The sequence below is a fragment of the Prenolepis imparis genome, unplaced genomic scaffold (genome assembly GCF_030444845.1).
Source record: "Prenolepis imparis isolate NDT839.2.m4 unplaced genomic scaffold, iyPreImpa1.0 SCAF_11, whole genome shotgun sequence".
In the NCBI taxonomy this organism is placed as follows: Eukaryota; Metazoa; Arthropoda; class Insecta; order Hymenoptera; family Formicidae; genus Prenolepis; species Prenolepis imparis.
This window is the reverse complement of record NW_028141169.1, coordinates 11,015,968-11,035,761: the sequence shown is the minus strand read 5'-3', so window position 1 is coordinate 11,035,761 and position 19,794 is coordinate 11,015,968. Positions and strand designations below refer to the sequence as shown.

Below are 19,794 nucleotides of genomic sequence, written 5' to 3'. Positions count from 1 at the left end.
ATGAATATAATTATATTAATATATTATATGAATATAATTATATTAATATATTATATGAATATAATTATATTAATATATTTAATAATAATTAATATAATAACATTAATATCTATATTGTGGAATTATATATACTGGGAATTTTCTCACATTTGTGGGAAGTTATTAATAAAGTAGAGTTAAGTAATTAATTAATAAATAAATAATTAATAAATATATATTTGAAATATAAAAGCGCGCGAAAAAAAAACGCGACAACTATGAAACCGCAAATAGACGAAAGCTTTGAATAGACGAATTCTTGCGCTCCATTCGCATGATTTCGTGCGCTTGAGAGAGATTCGGGACGATATTTTATACAAGTATTTTCAGCCTAGGCCAATCTTCGGCCCTCAAGCGATTCTCCCGCTCCTTTCCGATTTGTTTGTGGCCTCTGCGGCTTCTGTTGGCTCAAACGCAGAGAAAACTCGTATAGACTTCTAATATAGTTAAAATATTTATAGTAAATTGATCCACATGTGCGTCTTTTTCTATCTTGATTCAACGTTTCGCCTTTATTCTTTCTCTTGTTTACATTCATACATTTGATATCTTTAAGAAATTAATAGAATAAGATTACTGTTAATTTAATTACAATTGTCATTTCGTTGACAAATTGAAATTTTTTTAAATTAGAAAATTATTGCAGTGGGTTGCAAGGAATTTTGCATCAAAATTTAGAGAAAGAGATATCATGATTATTATTATTTTATAAAGAGAGAAAAATCAATGAAAGATTAGAGAATTCTAATTCATTACAGACAATTTTGTAGACACGTTAACATGTGGCGCGATGTAATATAAATTCTACCCTATTCTTTGAAGTCCTCTTGCTCTCTCGCTCTCCCCATCAAGCGATTACGTGGCGACCTTCGTGCTGCCCAGGTTCGAGGGCCAAAACTGTCTGGTGTACATTCAACCGGTATATGTTCGTTAAATATTGCGATGGCGCGAACCATAAGGGTCCCGTATGCGTAAGAGACCTTGAAGCCACGTGGATCCCGAACATCGTCACGGTCGATTCCGAAAGATCAAATATCGGCGCTCATCGTCTATATAAATTAAAAATTTAAACTCTCGAAATGTGAAAGAGGAAAAAGAGTTCATTGACATGTCGATTGAAAGAAAGTGCTCGCATTGAAGAGAATGAAATAATTGAAAATATATCGCACTCTTCGAAATTCGTAAAAGTTTAATGATTAAAAGAGAAATGCATTTATATTTCGTTTCCTTCTTCAAAATTCGGGTTTTACAAAAATCTGATTAAAATTTATTTTAAAAACTTTTCCATTTTTATAGAATTATGGAATTACATAATTATATTTTCATATAGAAGTTTTTTATACAAATTTATTTATTGTACTTTTTCATAATAAAAACCTTCTTTTCTTGATCAATCTGAGCAACGAAACTTTAATCGAGTTATGTAAAAGTCGTTTCGTGTATCTTTTCTTTCCCGTAAGGGATCCTCCGCGTGAAGTAGGCCTTCTTTTTCTCGAGATATTTTTTTCTTCCGGAAAAAGAATTAGCAATCGTAATGGAGACAACTGGTTGCACGGCCGCGTCGTATTTTCGTCTTTATATACCTTGGCAGCGAAATGCACGTATCGTACGACCCTGAAAGACTCGACGCCATGTGAATGTTTAATCGTCATCGAGTTCGATCGCGCGCAAATTCTATTCCGCGTTCGCGCGCAACTCGTTGGATTGCGCGGATAATGCGTTGATAGTTAATGACAGTGCTACTCGATCGCCAAGTGTATTTTCTCGTGTACGTGGAAACAAATCGTTGTAACCCTGAACGCACAGCGCCACGTGGATCGCCTCGTGTTTACCTTCGCGAGAAGTCGAATTAGAACTACGTATCATATCTATATTCACTGCACACTGTTGCATACGTGAAAAGTCGCACTCTCGTATTTTTTTAATGATAAATTATTGGCGGTAAAGTAAGAAAACTGAGCTAAAAGAGAAGATAATTTTTAATTCGTACATGTTATGTATTTATAATAGAATTGAAGTGTATAAGTATATAAATATCTATATCATTATTTCAGGATATTTTTTGCAACACATAATAATAATTTTTGTAAAATTGAAAATTACTTGGGGATTTATTGATATTTTTATTTCTACATTATTGTTTTTATATCGTTATTTTTTCGCGATAAGCTGAAGTTTTAATATTATTGATAAAGAACGTCTTTTTCCTATATCTTACGAAAGAGAATGCGTTAACGGTATGATTAATCCTCGTTATTTCCGTACCATCTCATTGATCGCGCATCTGGCCTTCGGAGATGTGTCTGTATTTACGTTTTCCTTCACGATCGTAACAGTACACGCGACGTGGTCGAAAATAATTTTTGCCGCGTCGCGACTTCGTCGTGGAACGATTATTTTTCAATCGCGAGGCGCGATCATTCTTTGCTTATTTCTGAAGCGAGTGTTTAACTGACACATGTCATCGAATCTCTTTTTAATATTTAATTTTATTGAGATAAAATCTCTATAATTGTGAGCGATTATTTCGATGAATTAATGTTTTAATTTTATTCTCGTTAAACATAAACATACACTGAGAGAATTTTTTCTTAGAATTTATCCTGAAAATCATGGTAATCGTGGAACAATATGGTATGGAAAGAATTTTATTGAGAGAATTTCTCTGATTGATATTTATCACAATAAAAATAATAATACATGTTTTATATTTTATTGTGATAGATACTATTATTTTTATTGTGATAAATATTAATCAGAGAAATTCTCATAAAAATTCTTTCCATCCCACGTTTACCATGATTTTCAGGGTAAATTCTAAGAGAATATTCTCTCTGCGTAGATATACAAGAGATTTATTTAGGAAAATTTTATATTCATTATTTTGTCAGAAAAATTAAAAATATTGAAATATAATAATAATAATAAATAAAAATTTTAAAAATATAAAATAAAAATAAAAAATAAAAATATAAAAAGTAAAAATTGAGAATGCACTGACATGAGAGATCCTTTCGAAAGTTTTTGAAAAATGGAGCGATACACACACATACAAACGCATGTGCCACGCACCTGCTCGATCCTCGAAGCCATAAGGACGAGAGGCGCGAGCGCCGAACCTTGAGGAAGGCTGTTAGTAAAAGTAAATGACCTTACGAAGGCGAAAAAAGAGACAGGGCGCGCGGGCTGTGCGTTTGTGTGTATTCTTTGTATATGTGCGACCTATCCTCCGCGGGTCTACGAACCTGAATTGGGCCGGAGCCTTGACTCTTGAGCACACACAATTCGCGGGTTCGAGTCTCCCTCTGTCTCCCTCTTTCTCTCTCTCCGTCCACCTTCGCCGAACATCCGTTCTGGAAATCACCTTCCTCGTGGTAGCAGGGGGAGCACGGCCTGTTAGCAGACGTGCGTAACCGCACGCGCGTGTACAGGGCCCGCGCAGGGCACGGGGGGACCATGGGAAATGCGGTCATGGTCAAGGTATCCGGTGCACGAACCGACCGACCCGGAGAAAGTTTTCTGCATCGACCTGATCTCATTTCGGATGGTCTCAAGTCTCGGGGGAAGAGGTGGGGATCGATTTTTGCTGACGCCGCGCGATATCGCCTCGTATTAATGAAAGTTTGTATTAAAACCGTGTTATACAACCACGGATCATTATACAACGCGATCCACGTGGCGATATATGTCACGGGCTTTGTTAAAGATAAGGTGGGATTTATGATACGCAATAGAATGATTAATTTATTATGGTCTAGGAGCGAAATAAAGGTCCTCTCTTTTCTGCGCACGAAATTTTATATATAGTAGTATCTAAATGTAAAGTTTATATATGAAAACGTATGCACATATGTGAATGGCGATTCGCTAAGATTTTGCGTAAATTATGTTTTCTCCTTTCTCCCTCTTTCTCTCTCTCTCTCTCTCCACGTGCTACGATTATTTCAATAATAAACTAACTTGCGAATATATATGCGCACGTTTTGTCACCGAAATTTAATTTGCTTCGAAAACTTGGTCGGCAAAATATATGATGTAGAATAATTAAACTATTCATCAAGAGATACCCTTCTTGTTACACGGGATATTTACAATGTGATTTATAGACGACTGAGATAATGAATTACTCGCACAATACAATAATGTGCATCCTGCTTTACATTGTACGTAATTATGTCGATATGTCGCGCAAAGCGACATGTGCGCGACAAATGATCGCTTTTTGCAAAACAAATTGCTGAGTTATATTAATGAATGAGCTTTCGGTATGTTGATTAGCGAACGTTTCGTGATCGTCTGTTGTTGATCGGGAGCTCGATTACGACGACACGTTTCTCGTCGTTTGTTAAATTTCGCACGGTACGCGAGACGCGTGAAATTGTTATGATGAATCGAGCATTATTATTGTTGCGACCGATTAAACAATTGCGGTCGCCGGTTGCACTTTATACCTTACCTTGGAACGGTTTACCTCTGAAACGCGAGACAAGCTTCTTTTTCGCGTGGGGTGCCGAATTTTGAAACATCGATCGCACACGCGCATCATCGTTGCAATGGAAATATTTACGAAGGCAAACTCGAGGCTAATGAATGATGCGCCGTTTAAATGATAAATGCAGCCTTTCATTTTTCGAATGAGCGTGTCACCCGTTATTAGAGCTTCATTCATTTGCAGCAGCGTTTCTCTCTCTCTCTCTTTCTCAATTTGGAAGAGCGCGTAATACAAGATTTTATTTTAAACTAGATGGAAAAAATATAAATATAAAAAATTAAATATAAAAGAAAGAAAAACAATACTCTCTTTTCTTCAATAATATTTGTTTAATTACTACAACTACGTGTGCGAGGAATAAGTAGACGACAATTAATCGTTATATGTACTCGCGCGAGATGTAAAATGCATTATTTGTCTTGTTTGTAATAATCAATCATCAATGTATATACGTTCGCATTTCCACGGACGTGAAGTAAGATATGCGCGGAATCGATACGTAGTAATCACTCAGGAGAAACGAAGGTAACGACGGATCGTTAGCACGCGCGCGCGCGCGAGGATAACATTGACACAAATTTAGCGGCAGTCAAGCGTCGTCATCATCGTCGTTTTGGATCTTTGCAAAAAGTGTAGCACACGCGAAAATTCTGGCGGGCGGAATCTCTGTCGCGAAACATCGTGACGTCACAAACGGCGCCGTGGAGAGAGACGTATAGAACGAATATATAACGTCACTGTCAGCGCGAGAATTTGCAAGTGCAATAAAGGCAGAAGGTTACGCGCGCGGATCTCCAGAAGGCCGTTGTACCAATGTTATCTCTCTATGCCACCTTCGTTTCAACTATATCTATCTTCTCGCTCGCGTGAAATGCGCCAAGTACTCGCACGAATAAAAAAGATTAGAATAAATGAGACATTGATACGACCGGCGTTTCTAAAAAATTTCGAAAGTACGAATAAAATATTATTTTTTTAATGATAAATCAATTTTCTCGAAATTGTTCCATATATCTGATTTCCGAACATATATCGAAGAATAAAAAGAATGGAATGATTTATTAAAATTCTTCATAATTATATAATTGTAACCCTTATAATGGTTAAATGATCGTAGGGGAAATTGTAAGAGGTTTATCTCCCCGTATCAACTTTTACCAGTCGCGCGAATTAAACGAAATTAAGTACTCTCGTGAGATTTTCGTCCCGAGTTAGACCTTAATTTCGCAAGTAATCAAATGCCGATTATATTTAACCCTCTTTACACTCTCTAATATTTTTTTTTAAGTATTTAATTTTAAGTATATAATTTCATCTTTTTATCTTTTATGAGAAAGAACGAAAGAGATTAGAAGTTTTGAAAAGATATCTCACTTGGTGCAAATAATTATTCTGTGTGCATATCGCAATATAATATAATAAAATAAGCAATATTATAAATATTTTTATATTGATTTTTTGATTTTGATTGATGTATTCATTAATTTAACTAATCGAGTAAATATATTTTCTCTTCACATTTATTTATAGAATGTGATATATGAAGACGATAACAACTGGTGTTTCTCTTATTATTATGAGATATATTTTTAGAAAAAAAAAAAAAAAAAATAAGCAGAGAGACGCGAATATTTCTGTCTAATTCGTATAATATTTGAGTACATTAATTTTTTTCTTATCTCTTCCTCGTTCTTTCTTTCACTGCCGTCAAAGTAATTGGGTTAGGGTCGTTAATCGGTCTCGAGTTTGCCTCGAAACACCAACGCGTTCGCGAAAGAATCGCGAGGACCATTGATCTCCTTGATCCGAAACCGGTTGCTAAAGCGGCGTCGTATTAGGGATATGCAAAAGAGATGCGAAAAAAGATATACATGTCCGACATTCGCGTTTGTTGTAGTATTTTGCCATAAATTTCGCATACAATGAATCGAATGCATACGCTTTGAATACATTTGGATTATTTAATCGGCAAATTAAAATATGAATTTTATAATAGAAAGAAAATAAATAATTACTCGTAAAATATATAATTTTTAATCTTTTTTTTTTTAAGAATTAATTAAATTAGTCATATATTAAATTCTTTAATAGGCGAACATATATCGATTCGTATTTTAAATAAATTTGATATATGTACACAAAGAGAATTTTCTCTTAGAATTTACCTTGAAAATCATGGTAATCGTGCGACAATAAGATATGAAAAGAATTTTATGAGAATTAATATTTATCACAATAAAAAATAATATCTATCACAATAAAATATAAAATATGTTTGATTAATTTTAATAAAAGTATAGTAAAATTTACTAATAGTATAGTAAAATTAATCAAACATATTTTATATTTTATTGTGATAGATATTATTATTTTTTATTAATTGTGATAAATATTAATCAGATAAATTCTCTTAAAATTCTTTCTATTCTAAGAGAAAATTCTCTCTGTGTATATTTAAATATCCCAATATAAAATATAAGTTGATTCGCTCTATTATAGGTTTTACCTATATGCAAGACGAATCTTATTTATGCGAGGAGAGAAGCGGCGATATATATTTCGTTTCCCAATGTATTTTTTATGCCATTAATGTTCTTACGAGACAAATGTGGCGTGTGATTAATTGGCTCGGTTGATTGGACAGCCAAAAGGTTTGATATCGATTGGCTTTCGCGGATCGATGAATCAGAGTCTCGTTTAATCGTCGCGATTTCGCGATGGACGGACAAGATCCTAGGATTGATTAGCCGCGAGATTTCGCGGATTTGCGATATTAATTGATTTTGCTCTTACTTGTGGACCCCCGCGGCTCACGATAATTGGATACGTCGGCTTTCTCGCTGCACGCGCAATATGCATTCCTATAGTTGCAACATCGTGGGTATCTTAGGCGATGAAGAGAAAAAAAATCATTGAAATACTTAATTATAAAAAAATTCGATACTCGCGTTTTTCTCGCGTGGATACTTCTCTCGCGGTTAGACTCCACGCAGTTCATTCACTACGTCCAAGAGTCGAGAGTTAACAGCATCTAATTGCATCCTTGAATGATCGCGGCTGCGTACTTTGTATCGTCGGCTAAAAACCGTTACATTCTCGTTCGACTCGCGTGTCTCGCCTTCATTAGAATTTCTCGAGAGCCGTATCGTCAGGGTATAAATATATTTATGCTGTGATCAAATACTCTAAAATTGCAAGTACATTTTTCTCCAAAGTTGCTATAGAGAATACGTATTTAACTTTTTGCTTTTAAGCTTTACGAGACATATCATATATTGTAAAATGATCATTTAGACGAGATAAAAGTTAGGTAATCAAAGTTTATCGGTTTGATCTTGAATTACGTTGTATAATCCTAGAAATGCGCACTGAAGCGCAATAGACATAAATATTTATTTACTTTGTTACGATTGTTGTACAACAGCTTGATTCTGTTCTATAAATTTCCAGTTAAATTTCTTTTGTTAAACTTAACAGTTGCAAATGCTTTCAAGTTCTTTATATGTAGCAATGTGTAGGAAGAAATATTCTCACACATAATTGTCACGTGACGGTCAAGCAGGAATTTTTCAAGGCGCATTGCTTCGCCTAATTTCTCGCGTTGCGCGTTTTCATTATTGCGCATTACTCAGAGTGCAGTGGCTGACGTCAACGACCTTCGATGATTCTGTCTCTCCTCGAGCGAATCTCGCACGATCTTCTTACGAAAAAACTTGGTTGACTTTAGAGCGCTGTATTCTACCGAGCGGAACAAACTGCCATATTTTATACTATGGTTTGCTATAGTACGTGAGTCAAAAGAAAAAATGTATAAGAGCAAAGCTCATCCGTGTTAACAAAGGTTAATTAATTTTAAAATTTAATTATCCATTATGCATCTTCAAAGTTCTAAATTCTTCGAGTAATCTATTTCCAAATTTTATCTCGATTTTGTATGTTACGTGAAAAAATTCTGATTACAGCTTTTCCTATATATACATGCTAATATTTAGCAGAAATTATTTAGCATTGTCATTCATATAAATATGAATGTATGATTATTTAGCCAAGCCATAAATAAAAGTATGAATCATCCTCAATCATCACGATAAAAGTTAAATTAAAATAAAATTTTCATCAGCAATGATATGAACGCTCTCACTACATTTTATTATTATTAAATTTTTTAATTTGTCGTCTTGTTTTATTTATATCGCGATTTATAATTATAATTGCTGCGTAAAGTAAATAAATAAGTTTCTTACAATAGATCTGCGTGAGCTATTATTTCACATAAATGGTTTGAGCGTGGAATACAATATGACGATTCGGCCTGCTATACATAGTGCTCTTAGTCCCGTCTATTCTCGACTGTTGACCAGTCGGGAACATGACAACGACAGATTTTCACGCGCGGCGTTGTCAGCCTCCGTCGAGGAGGCGCGCGGATTGTAAAACGCGTCTTTATATACGGCTTTGCCGTTATTGAAGCCCGTCGAACGCATTGAAAAGCGATTGTCGTCGCCTTCAAGGAAGCACATCTGCTTTGTCATAGCTATTAAGCGTACGATCCGATTGCACGCATATTTAAAATAACACAATGATGATTGAGAGAAATTTCTCTTCATCGGCGTCTTTTCCGACATGATTCGAAATAATCCGTAATTATTAATATATTGATTATAAAATACGAGGATTTAATATTTATAATGATTGTATTATCGCTTGTTGAATTTTTTTGGATTGTTATTAGGGACGCATATATTAGGGCTTCTAAGAAATTACGTATATTTTCGTGATTTTTTAAATTAAAAATTTAGATGAGTACAGGTTTTTTTTATATCGCGACTTCGACGTTTGTGGGATGTTTGTGAACCGCGCAAACAGAACGAATGCAGTCGAGATGCATTTGTCATGAATTATTTACAGGGGCAAGGCGACGATGGCCACTTACATTGGGTAATGTCCCGCGAGAGACAAAAACCAAGCAGATTCCAGATCGTGGATTTTAACAGATGGCTCTTGGCTTCCAGCCGGGCGTGATTGTTGATTTCTTTACGTGTGGCTTCTGCGCGTCCCCCCTTTTTTCTAAGTGTTACCTTATAAAAAACGAGTTTGGATATTTGAAGTAAAGTCAAATTATTTGCAGCGTGAATTATTAAGAATCTATTAATTAAAATGTGGGTATCCATTCGTATATAAATATCTATATAAATATTTAAATATTAATATTAAATAAGTAGGCTAACTAAAACGAGCTACAAATTTTCGGTGTTAAAGTATTATTGTTATTATAATATATTTAAAGGGTAAACGTTTCGACTGTACTCAGTCTTTTTCAATACAACAACATTTATAATTCGAAGATATGTCTTTGTATAAGAACGTTAAATTCTGTTAATACGGAAGCTGGTATCATATTGTTAAAATTATTACAATCGAACGGTTAACATTAGAATAACTTTGACTAAACTCAAACTAGTTAACGTCTAGTATTGAGAGGAAGGCCTTGTGTGTTGATTAAATACTCGAACTTATTCTATCGATAAAATTATTCAGATTCCTCGTTGGCAAACGAGAATGTGTTGGTGAAATTATCTCTTGATTATATTTCTTTTCCTTCCTGTCCAATCGTCTTGATAAGTTGATAAATGCGCTATACATATTGTCTAATAGTTTGTAATATCGACATTAAAAAGTTAATGATTAAACACTTACATTTATGTCAAAAAATCATATGAAGTTCTGTCATATGTTCCGTCCTCAAGCATTGTGTACAATTTTAATCTTAAAACGCGACCGCTTGTTTGTGAGTCAATGTTAAAACTGATAAATTATCAGACCTTGCTATGTTTAGATTCCATGACCCTGATAATTTTTCTAGAATGTCAAAATAGCTGCTGTCAAGGAGTTCGGTGTCTCTGTTAGAATTAATATTATTTTTTTGTTCTTTGATATGTAGCATTTCTGATATTAATCTTTTGTGGTAATTGCTTTCAAAATCCAAGATTTTAACATTATCCCAATCAAACGTGTGTTGTTGATTTAATATATGTTCAGAAATCACCGAATGTCTCACAGAATCTAGCTTAACATTATTAATGTGTTCTTTGAGTCTGGTCCGTAATTGTCTTTTTGTCTGACCTATGTAAGAAGCCTCACAATCATTACAATTAATTTTGTAAATTACATTGGAGTTATGTGGTTGTTCATTTTTATCCTTTTGTACTTTAACAAATTTATTCAATTTCTTGAGACAACGGTATCCCACTATCACGTCCGGCTTTTTAATAGCTGACGCTACCATTTCTGAGATTGTTTCAATGTATGGAATAACAAAATATTTGTTTTGGTTTTCCTCAATAACTCCAGTAATTTTAACAATATGATACCAGCTTCCGTATTAACAGAATTTAACGTTCTTATACAAAGACATATCTTCGAATTATAAATGTTGTTGTATTGAAAAAGACTGAGTACAGTCGAAACGTTTACCCTTTAAATATATTATAATAACAATAATACTTTAACACCGAAAATTTGTAGCACGTTTTAGTTGGCCTACTTATCCTCTTATTTAATGAATTTTAGAAATTTATACGAGCTTTATTTAATTAATTTATTTTTTAATATCTATATAAATATTTAAATATTAATATTAATATAAATATCTATATCTATATTAATATTAATTTAAAAATATCTATATATCTATATTTATATTAATATAAATATCCATTAATTGAAATATTAAGAATCCAATAATAAAAATTGCGCTTATACTGATAGATTTTTAATTTAATTTTTTAAATAAATCAGACTTCTTACAAATAAATTTTTTAAAATTAACTCTTAATTCGGCATATATTTATAATTATAAAAGTTTCCAGTAAAAAATTTTTGCGTGAGAATTCTACGCGTATGCGTTTCTCGTATACTAAGACGAAAGATATCAGATACCTACTCTTGAAATGGGCGATCACAAATTTTTAGCGACATATTTCGATTCCGAAAAAGGACGTTGAATTCGAGAAGGAGAGGCTGCGCACGTTCGCGAGTAATCGAGACGGAGATCCTCGCCTTGCCCGGGGCACGAATCAAGGCCCTTCTTCGTTCGCGAAGGTCCCTGAGACGCGTATGACTCAACCTTATTATTATTGTTATGGTCTCACACACATGTACACATCCACCTACGCGCGGAGATGCGTGCGCTACGCGCGCGAGAGTGCGTACGAGCCTCGACTAGGAAGTGCAAATCGCGACAGCCAACATACTATTCGCGGTGAACTCAACATTCCCACCTCGTCAGGGACGTTTGAGCGGTTATTTTCAACACTTCGCTTAGCGCGGAGCGTAAGTTCATTTCTGATTGTGAACGCTCGTGCACTTTGGAGATATTGAAATTGTGCGACGATTGAGGGGGGATTTATTTTAATTTTTCATAAGTTTTCGTTTGTTAGCTATTAAATATGAATAACTACTTCTACACTGAGAGAATTTTCTCTTAGAATTTATTCCGAAAATCAATGGTAATCGTGGGACAATATGGTACGGAAAGAATTTTATAAGAATTTCTCTGATTAATATTTATCACAATAAAAATAATATCTATCATAATAAAATATAAAACATGCTTGATTAATTTTACTAAACTGCATAGTAAAATTCTTTCCATATCATATTGTCCCACGGTTACCATGATTTTCAGGGCAAATGTACTGAAACATAATTCTATAATTTGCAAGATAATTAAATCTCTTCTCGAAATTCTATCTGTAAGTGTCTTTCGATTTATTATTACATTTAAAAACGAGCAGCTTTTAAACTTTGCACATTTAATCATGCATATATTTTTCTATATATGCTCTGTTACAATATTCTAAGTTTATGCATTTTTTTTCCGGATTAAAAATTTGTTATTCAGCGAAGAATGTGCATGTTCGGCGGTTTTCCTTCGGTGGGACGAGAACCGCGGCTCCTCGGCGGGTCATAATTGCGTCGTTAAATTGCGTGCGTTATGTACGCGACGTACTTGTTATCGCGCGACACACGCTGTAATTCGCGATTTTATCTCGCGTAACGTCATTACGACGTATTCGTCGACGAGTGGCATCGCGCATTGGCGAAGGATTTCTTCGTAAGAAAACGCCGAAGGATATGGATACGCATACATATGCAAAAAACGAACGTCTCGGCGTTCTTGTTGTCCATCACAGAGCACGTGATAATTGCGATTGTCGCGCGCAAATTCGAGGATAACGCGATTTAATATTTTCCGCGCCATCGGTTCGCAGCGACTTAAAATCGTCACGATTTATCGATATTATTTTTTTCTATTATTAATCAAACTTTAGCTCGCAAGTTAATGATTAAACGTCTTGACGAACAAGTTAAACTAAAATCATGCGATTAAAATTTTCTTATCAGGATGCATTTAATGACTATTTTCTTAATTATCTCGACATTATTTTTTTTAAATAAACATTTGATAATTTTGAGAAAAAATTTACACATCCACGTTTCCGCGAGTCTTCTATTTCGCGTTCGCGAAACTCTGGGTCTCTCTCTCGGTGTAGGCCGGCCTCGAGAGTTTCTATGATCGTCATTACGCCTCCAAGGCGCTTACTCGTCGGCCCTGGATCGACTATAGAATCTACCGTACTCTAGTATAAGAGAGAGAAAGAGGAAGATAGAGAGAGAAAGATAACGCGAGCTGGTTTGATAGAAAAAGAGAGATAGTAGAAATAAACTATTCTGTCTGCCGAAGGAGACGTATACAAAACAGCGGCCAATTATCGTGCACGGACAATGCGTCCCAAGGTTTGCGAATCCTAATCTCTTCGACATGGTCTTACAAATACGTCTTGCTTATATTTTTCAAAGGGACGAGAGAGCGGGAAGAAGGGAGGAAAAACCACCCTTTTTGGAGCTTGAATCGCGACGTCGTATGATAATCACGCGCGTTTCCGAGATACTTTCCCTTGAGATACATTGTTATCCTCGAGATATTATCGTCACTCTCTTTCCGGAAAGAAATCCGTCGCATTATTCGGAGAAGTCTAAATATAACAGGCAAAATTTCAGAGATTGAAGGAACGACGCGTAGAGAGAGATTTTTGTAGTCAGTGGCTGTGAAATATATATTAAATATAAAAAACGCGTGAGAGCATCTCGTGATTCGAAGATCCAAAGGTCGAAGATTTTGCAATTTGGAAATCGAGGAGCGATAAATTGTTTTCTCATGAAGCAGCTTTCGTATGCAAATTATATATCTTTTGTTGTATTATGCATTTTTTAAATAATACCACACTATATAAAGTTACCATCACTGTGTTGAGGCTGTCGATGCAAAATCGAAATGTGAGTCAGCGCATTTCTGAAAGAAAGCACCGCCGAGAGATTCGATTACATGCGCGTTTGTGCCCATCCTGTAGTAAAAGTACAGCGGCGGATGCCTCCGTCCGTCTATCCGTCTGTCGTCGGTAGCGAGATTCCCGCGCTTCTCCGAGGGCTCCGGCTAAGGTTATGCTTTGCTCTAGGAGTGCATTAACCCCTCGCGTCGAATCGCGAGAGCATACCGTAGTAGAAGAAGCGCAGAAGAACCGTCGCGGGCGCGAGATGGGTCGGTCAAGGGGGAGAGGAGGGTGCCCGAGGGAGACCGTGAGGTGGTGGAAAAGGGTGAAGGGGGCGAGGGAAGCGTCCGTAGTTTCTGGTCGTCAAGGCGATGGAGAGCGCTTTTACAGCGAGTTATGGAGACGCGAGAGGAAACCACGAAGGAGGAAGGGGGGAGGGGGGACGACCGGACTTTCTCCGGAGAGCGAAAGTGAGAGGGCCCCCCGGGAATCGCGCGTTCGTTCCCCTGGCTGTTCGTGATCTAGGGGCCCGAAGGGGGAGAGGGAGGGGGATATTCGTGCTTTCACCGTGCCCCGTGCCCACGAGATGCACTTTTCCGCGACGCAGAAGCGAAGGTGCGCGCGCGAGCGATTTCGCGAGCGGAAAAATATGATTTTAGAGTAATTAATGGAGCAACGGCCGCGCGCGAGGAAGCGACGAGGAAATGCGGCCTCGTATGCGGGAGATATTCCTTGTTGAATCTTAGGGATGCGCTCCTCTCCCGTGCCCTCTGCGAAGAGGGGGACGAAAATTGTTGAGTTGCATGTAGACGCAATTATGGAAGAATAGCGGTGTAACGCAGTGTGCGCACTATAGTCGACGTGTCATCTCGACGCCATTCTTGGCAATAATATGCTCGCGTGTGTAAACACGTAAAAGTTGAATGAACCTTAAATACACACGGCTATTAATGCTTTTATATAGAGTCGGATTTATCGATATTTCAACGTTTATTTTACAAGAGATAAATTTATTAATTTTTTTTTCCATTAAAGTATTACGGCTATTAATCTTTAAATTAAAATTTTATTGACAAAAAAATTATTCGCTTAAATTAAACGAAAAATAGATTTTGTTACATCTTTTTATCTCGTGTAGGGGGCTTATTTTATGAAAGTCTTTAAATCTGTAATCTGTAACAACATAATAATTGTTGCAATTTTGACATTTTTGTCACGAAGAGATTGACCTCGTGTTGGTCAAAATCGTGGACAAAAAGTGAAGGGAAAATTTTATAATATAATATATGTTAATCTCGATGTTTCTCTCCGACCATGAAACAACCAGCATCCTTCTCGGATTGGCCTTTAGTATTTGCGCTCGAGAGAAAGTGCGCCATGCTTAGGACAAGTCCCGCGCACATTTAACATATATATACAACCTATACATTTATATATTCAGTAATTCATTACATGCTATTATCTCAAGTTTCACTGCATATCAGTTTTACATAATTTTCTTCCTAGAGAAGCATTATGATAGCGATGTTCGCGCTATAAAAAGAATCGAAAAATTCCAAAACAAAAATCTATACATACCTAATTATAATTATTATGCAAATCACTCTTATCGATCATAACTACAAAAAAATCAAACCTCGCTAAAATAAAAATTAAAACCTTTCCAATCACTTCAACTTCTATCAAAATGAAAATCCATACGTACAGCTGTTTCATTCGAAAGTTTCGTAAAAAATCCCGGAAACGTCTACAATCGCGTGAAATTAATTCGAAAAGAGTCTTCGACCCCCCCCTCTCTCTCTCTCTCCTCTCGTTAATAGCTAACAAAGAACTATTGCCGGGTTAATCATCTACGTCACGTCGTTTTCACGCGGACGCCAACCCGACATTCGTCTATAGTACCGTAATTCAACATCGAGACTTTCTTATTTCTCGCAACACGCATTCCGTTTCATTCGAGGGAGGGAGGAAGGGGACATTTACGAGGGCGACGAGTGCCAGAAGGGAAAAACCAGTCCCTCGTCGCGGTGCGTGAGTTAGTCACGGTGGAACGGCGCGACGCCGGACAATCGCGAATTAACTTTCTTCGCCGTCGCCGCCTTCGACTTCCTCGTTCGATACTCGCGGATTAGAGCGGATTCTATCGGCTCCTACTCCTCCTCCGTCGCAGCTTACCGTAACTGCTTCTGTATATATACAACACGCACGCGCCCGAAGGCCGTGTCGGCTATGTAGATTGATCTCTTCCTCTTCTTTCTTCTTTTTTTTTTTTTTCATCTCGACGTTTTTTCCCTCTTTTTTCCGACACTTGTCGGAGTCCTTACATTCGCATCGCGAGAAAATCCAGTCGCGGCGTCCTCCAGAGATTTGATTTCCTCGTATAATTTCAGGGTTCGCGATACTCTTTGACATAATCGCGTAATAATATAGCATGTATAGTAAATATGTCTTTGTTATTGAAAATTAATTATAGCGGGAGGAAATGGAGTGAATGGAAGAGAGAAACTTCAAATTTTATTATATTATATATATTTTTTTAAAATTATTTAAATATAATATTATTCAAAATCTTATACAGATATATCGTGCTAAAGAAGGAGTGAAAAATGGATCACGCGAATGAGAAAATTCCGATTACATATAGATCACAATACAATTGCATAATCGGATGACATTTGTTATCCGATTAATATATTTCGAGATGAGAAAATCAATTGTTGTACAATCTCTCTCTATACGCGAACGAATTTTTTACCGTGAAATATTCACGTAATACTCGTAAACTTCAACTATATCGTCAAAAGGAATAAATAACGGATGATAGATGACGGAAAAACAGTTGTTGTATCGGCTGTGTACGCAATTGGATGCACGTGCCGATGAACGACCCTTAAGGCGATACTCAATTGATTTTGACGATTATAGCGACTTGCTCTCCCCTCAGCAGCATCTGTGGCACGTGTCTCTCCAAGGTCTCCGTCTTTCGCTCCTTCCTTCTTACTACCGTCTTAGGGATGCCGCTTTCCGCTGCCTCTATCTTGACTGCATCAATGCCTGAATAAAAAAAAAAATGCAATGTCGAGTCCTCGCGATATGCGTTTCCCGATGCATATACTTCCTTCTTTTAAGCTAACGGGACGACTCTTAGAAATTCAATACGCGCGAATGCACGCGAGTAAATGCGAATAATTCATGTCAGTTTGCCCGAAAAGATAAAGACAGTCGCATCTTAATCTGTCAAATTCTGATTGCTTATTATACGATAAAAATATTTGTTTATTATTTCATTTAAAGTCATATATATAGGAGCTCATAATTCCCTGTCGACGTTTTGCAAAAGTATTTTTGTCATTAGGTCTCTGAAGACGTAAATAGAAATCATCACATTTTCGGAGCAAATAAGATTTTCTAGATCTAATACGATTTTCAAAATCGCAATAACAAGTTTCATTTTATGATAGTTAATTTTTTTCATATATAATTCATATAATTCGAAACTCTCAGCTCCGGAATAACGAGTTTGTGTAGATGCATATTACTCGAGAGCAATTTTTAATAAAATCCTAGATTTTGAATACGACAGATATATTAACCGGAAATGTTGTCGGAAGTGTTGCGTATTCGATGCTGTGGAAAAAGCACGAGAAGGAAAATGTCACTGGGGTCACGGGAAAAGTCTGGGAAGGTTGTTTATATGCCAGCACGTGTCCGCAGGAGTGTGCGTGGACCCGGGAGTCGGGCGGATGCGGAGGAGGGAGAGAGGAAACGAATGGGCCGCGAGAGGGTCGGAGGAAGAGGGGGTGGCAGGATGGCAAGCACGAGGAAAGCCTGCCAACAGGACACGTGTACATCGATCCTGTAGGCTGTTGTCCAAGGTCGCCCCGTCCCTCCTCCACCCTCCCACCCGGCTTATACGTATCAACGACCTCGCGACCCCTCGCGATACGTCCCGAAGTACGTCAGTAGGCCAACTAACCCTGAACTCGGGCGCGCCGAAAGAGAGAAAGGGAGGAAGTGTGTATAAACGCGCCCCGCCCGGCGGAGTCGCTTTTTAGATGGCCATAAACGCGACGAGGTAAAGAGTTTAGGACCCTGTGCCACGTGTTTCCTCGCGTTGCCGCGCAATTTCTTCATTTAACTTTCCCCCGAGGGATAGTTTGTTTAAATTGTAAGTAAAGAAATAAATTTTCACCCCATCACAACAGGTACCAGGAAATCTTCTAGATCTAATTAAGCAGAGAATACAAAGTTTTATGCTTTATTTAGGAGGAATTACGGAGGAATGTTTCTTTAATCGTATCGTCATTAGATCAAATAAAATATGCGGTTGAAAGAGAATTTTTTAAATTTTGTTTTTACGCGATTATATTAATATTATAGAAGCTTAACACAAATTTATCACTAGTCTATTAAGAGAATTCAAAGGTAGACATGTGCAGACATTTTATTTAAAGTATAATGCAAGTGTCTTTTCGAAAATAATTTTTATACGTGTGTCATTAATTCTGTTTATCCATCTTGTTTCGACGATGGAAAAATAAGCATTGACTATCTAGCTTGTCATAATCACATGTATCGAAAGTTATATATCGCACATGCGTACGATGAACAAGATCGAACGCGTAATCGCGTTCGAGTTTCTATCGAAGCACTTTTGTCAAATTGATCCCCCTCCAGAAATCACGTTCTTTTGTTGATGTAACCATTGTTAGATCGTTTGATCAAATTGTGCGGGGGAAACCCATAAACTTCGAGACAAATACGACACGTGCATCGACGAGAAACGCACTTGTACACATGATATCAAACGCCGGTGTGTCTGACAGAAATCGCCAAATTAACGAATGATGTGTCGATAGCAACTTCGGCGATTCCTCAAATAAAAAAAAAGAATGGCAAAAAATGCGCGCAATATGTAATCCAGAGCACTGGAAAGGAGTTCTCGTTTTTAATCTTCCGCGGGAAATGAATCACATTTTTAAGGAAGTTCAGAGAAAGTTCATTCAACGGATGACATTTTAATTGAAATTTCTAACTGAAGCGACAATATTTTTTATTAAATTTAGTGCTAACAGAAATTATTCATTTTCGTTGAATAGAAAATTTTTGAAAATATAGTTGAAATATTTTTTAATTTAAAAATTTCTCCAGTGACATTTCGTTAATAGATAAAATATTGGTTTCGTCATACGTTATCGATTACTTTATAATTCTTCCTATCTACGGTTTAAAGAGGCGCCGGCGAGTTTCCGGACAATTTCTTGCAGATAGAAACGAAGCGTTCGATGCACTAAAAGTTCGACGTAAATCGCGTAATTTGATACGATGCGGATGAATGAAAACGAAGGTTGGAAGAAAGAGGAAGGGCAGAGGAGTGGCAAAGAGGAGAAAAAGAAGGACGAGGGAGGAAAATTGTCGGAACAAAAGGAACGGGGAAGAGAGGGGACAGGGGTAACATCGCGGGGGAGTCGACGTAAAAGAAACGGCGCGGAAGAAGTCGGCGAAAGAGGAGAAGAAGCGGGAGAAAGAGATGTAAAGATGAGGAGAGAGAAAAGAAACACGAGCGTGGAAGCGGGCACGCGAGAAGGTTCCTTCCCTCCCTTCCTTCCGCGTCGAGCGCGGGGGCTCTTTTCTCTTCGTATATACACGCGTATCGAACGCGCGCGCGGCGACCACTATGTAATGTAGTCAAGGTCGGTCTTTGCTCCTGCCGCGCAAAGCGGCGACCTTAGTGGGATATATTATCTCCCTTCGCGCGCGCGATACGACGACCCTTCCTTCTCTCTCCGCTCCGCTGCCGCCCTTTTTGCCACGCGGTGTAAATAAAGACGAGCGGATCACACGCGCGCGCATTCCCGGAGTTCGTTAAACTCTATCGATTCGCGCGGCGAGAGGAATGGAGAGATCCCACGGATTAAAAGTGAATCAGTT

The 19,794-nt window shown here is 37.2% G+C and overlaps 2 protein-coding genes across 11 annotated transcripts in view; one reads left to right on the top strand and one right to left on the bottom strand.

Annotated features, from left to right (window-relative positions):
- Eip74ef (Ecdysone-induced protein E74) overlaps positions 1-19,794 on the top strand; it is a 190,583-nt gene that overhangs the window by 23,706 nt on the left and 147,083 nt on the right. The window lies entirely within an intron of this gene.
- The window catches only part of Lsm11 (U6 snRNA-associated Sm-like protein LSm11), a 155,850-nt gene continuing 152,508 nt past the window's right edge, over positions 16,453-19,794 (bottom strand). For both annotated transcript variants that reach the window (XM_083050050.1, XM_083050049.1), the window contains one exon: positions 16,453-16,917. In XM_083050050.1, coding sequence (XP_082906176.1) covers positions 16,766-16,917 — 152 coding nt within the window. In that variant the 3' untranslated portion in view covers positions 16,453-16,765. The remainder of the gene's footprint in view (positions 16,918-19,794) is intronic.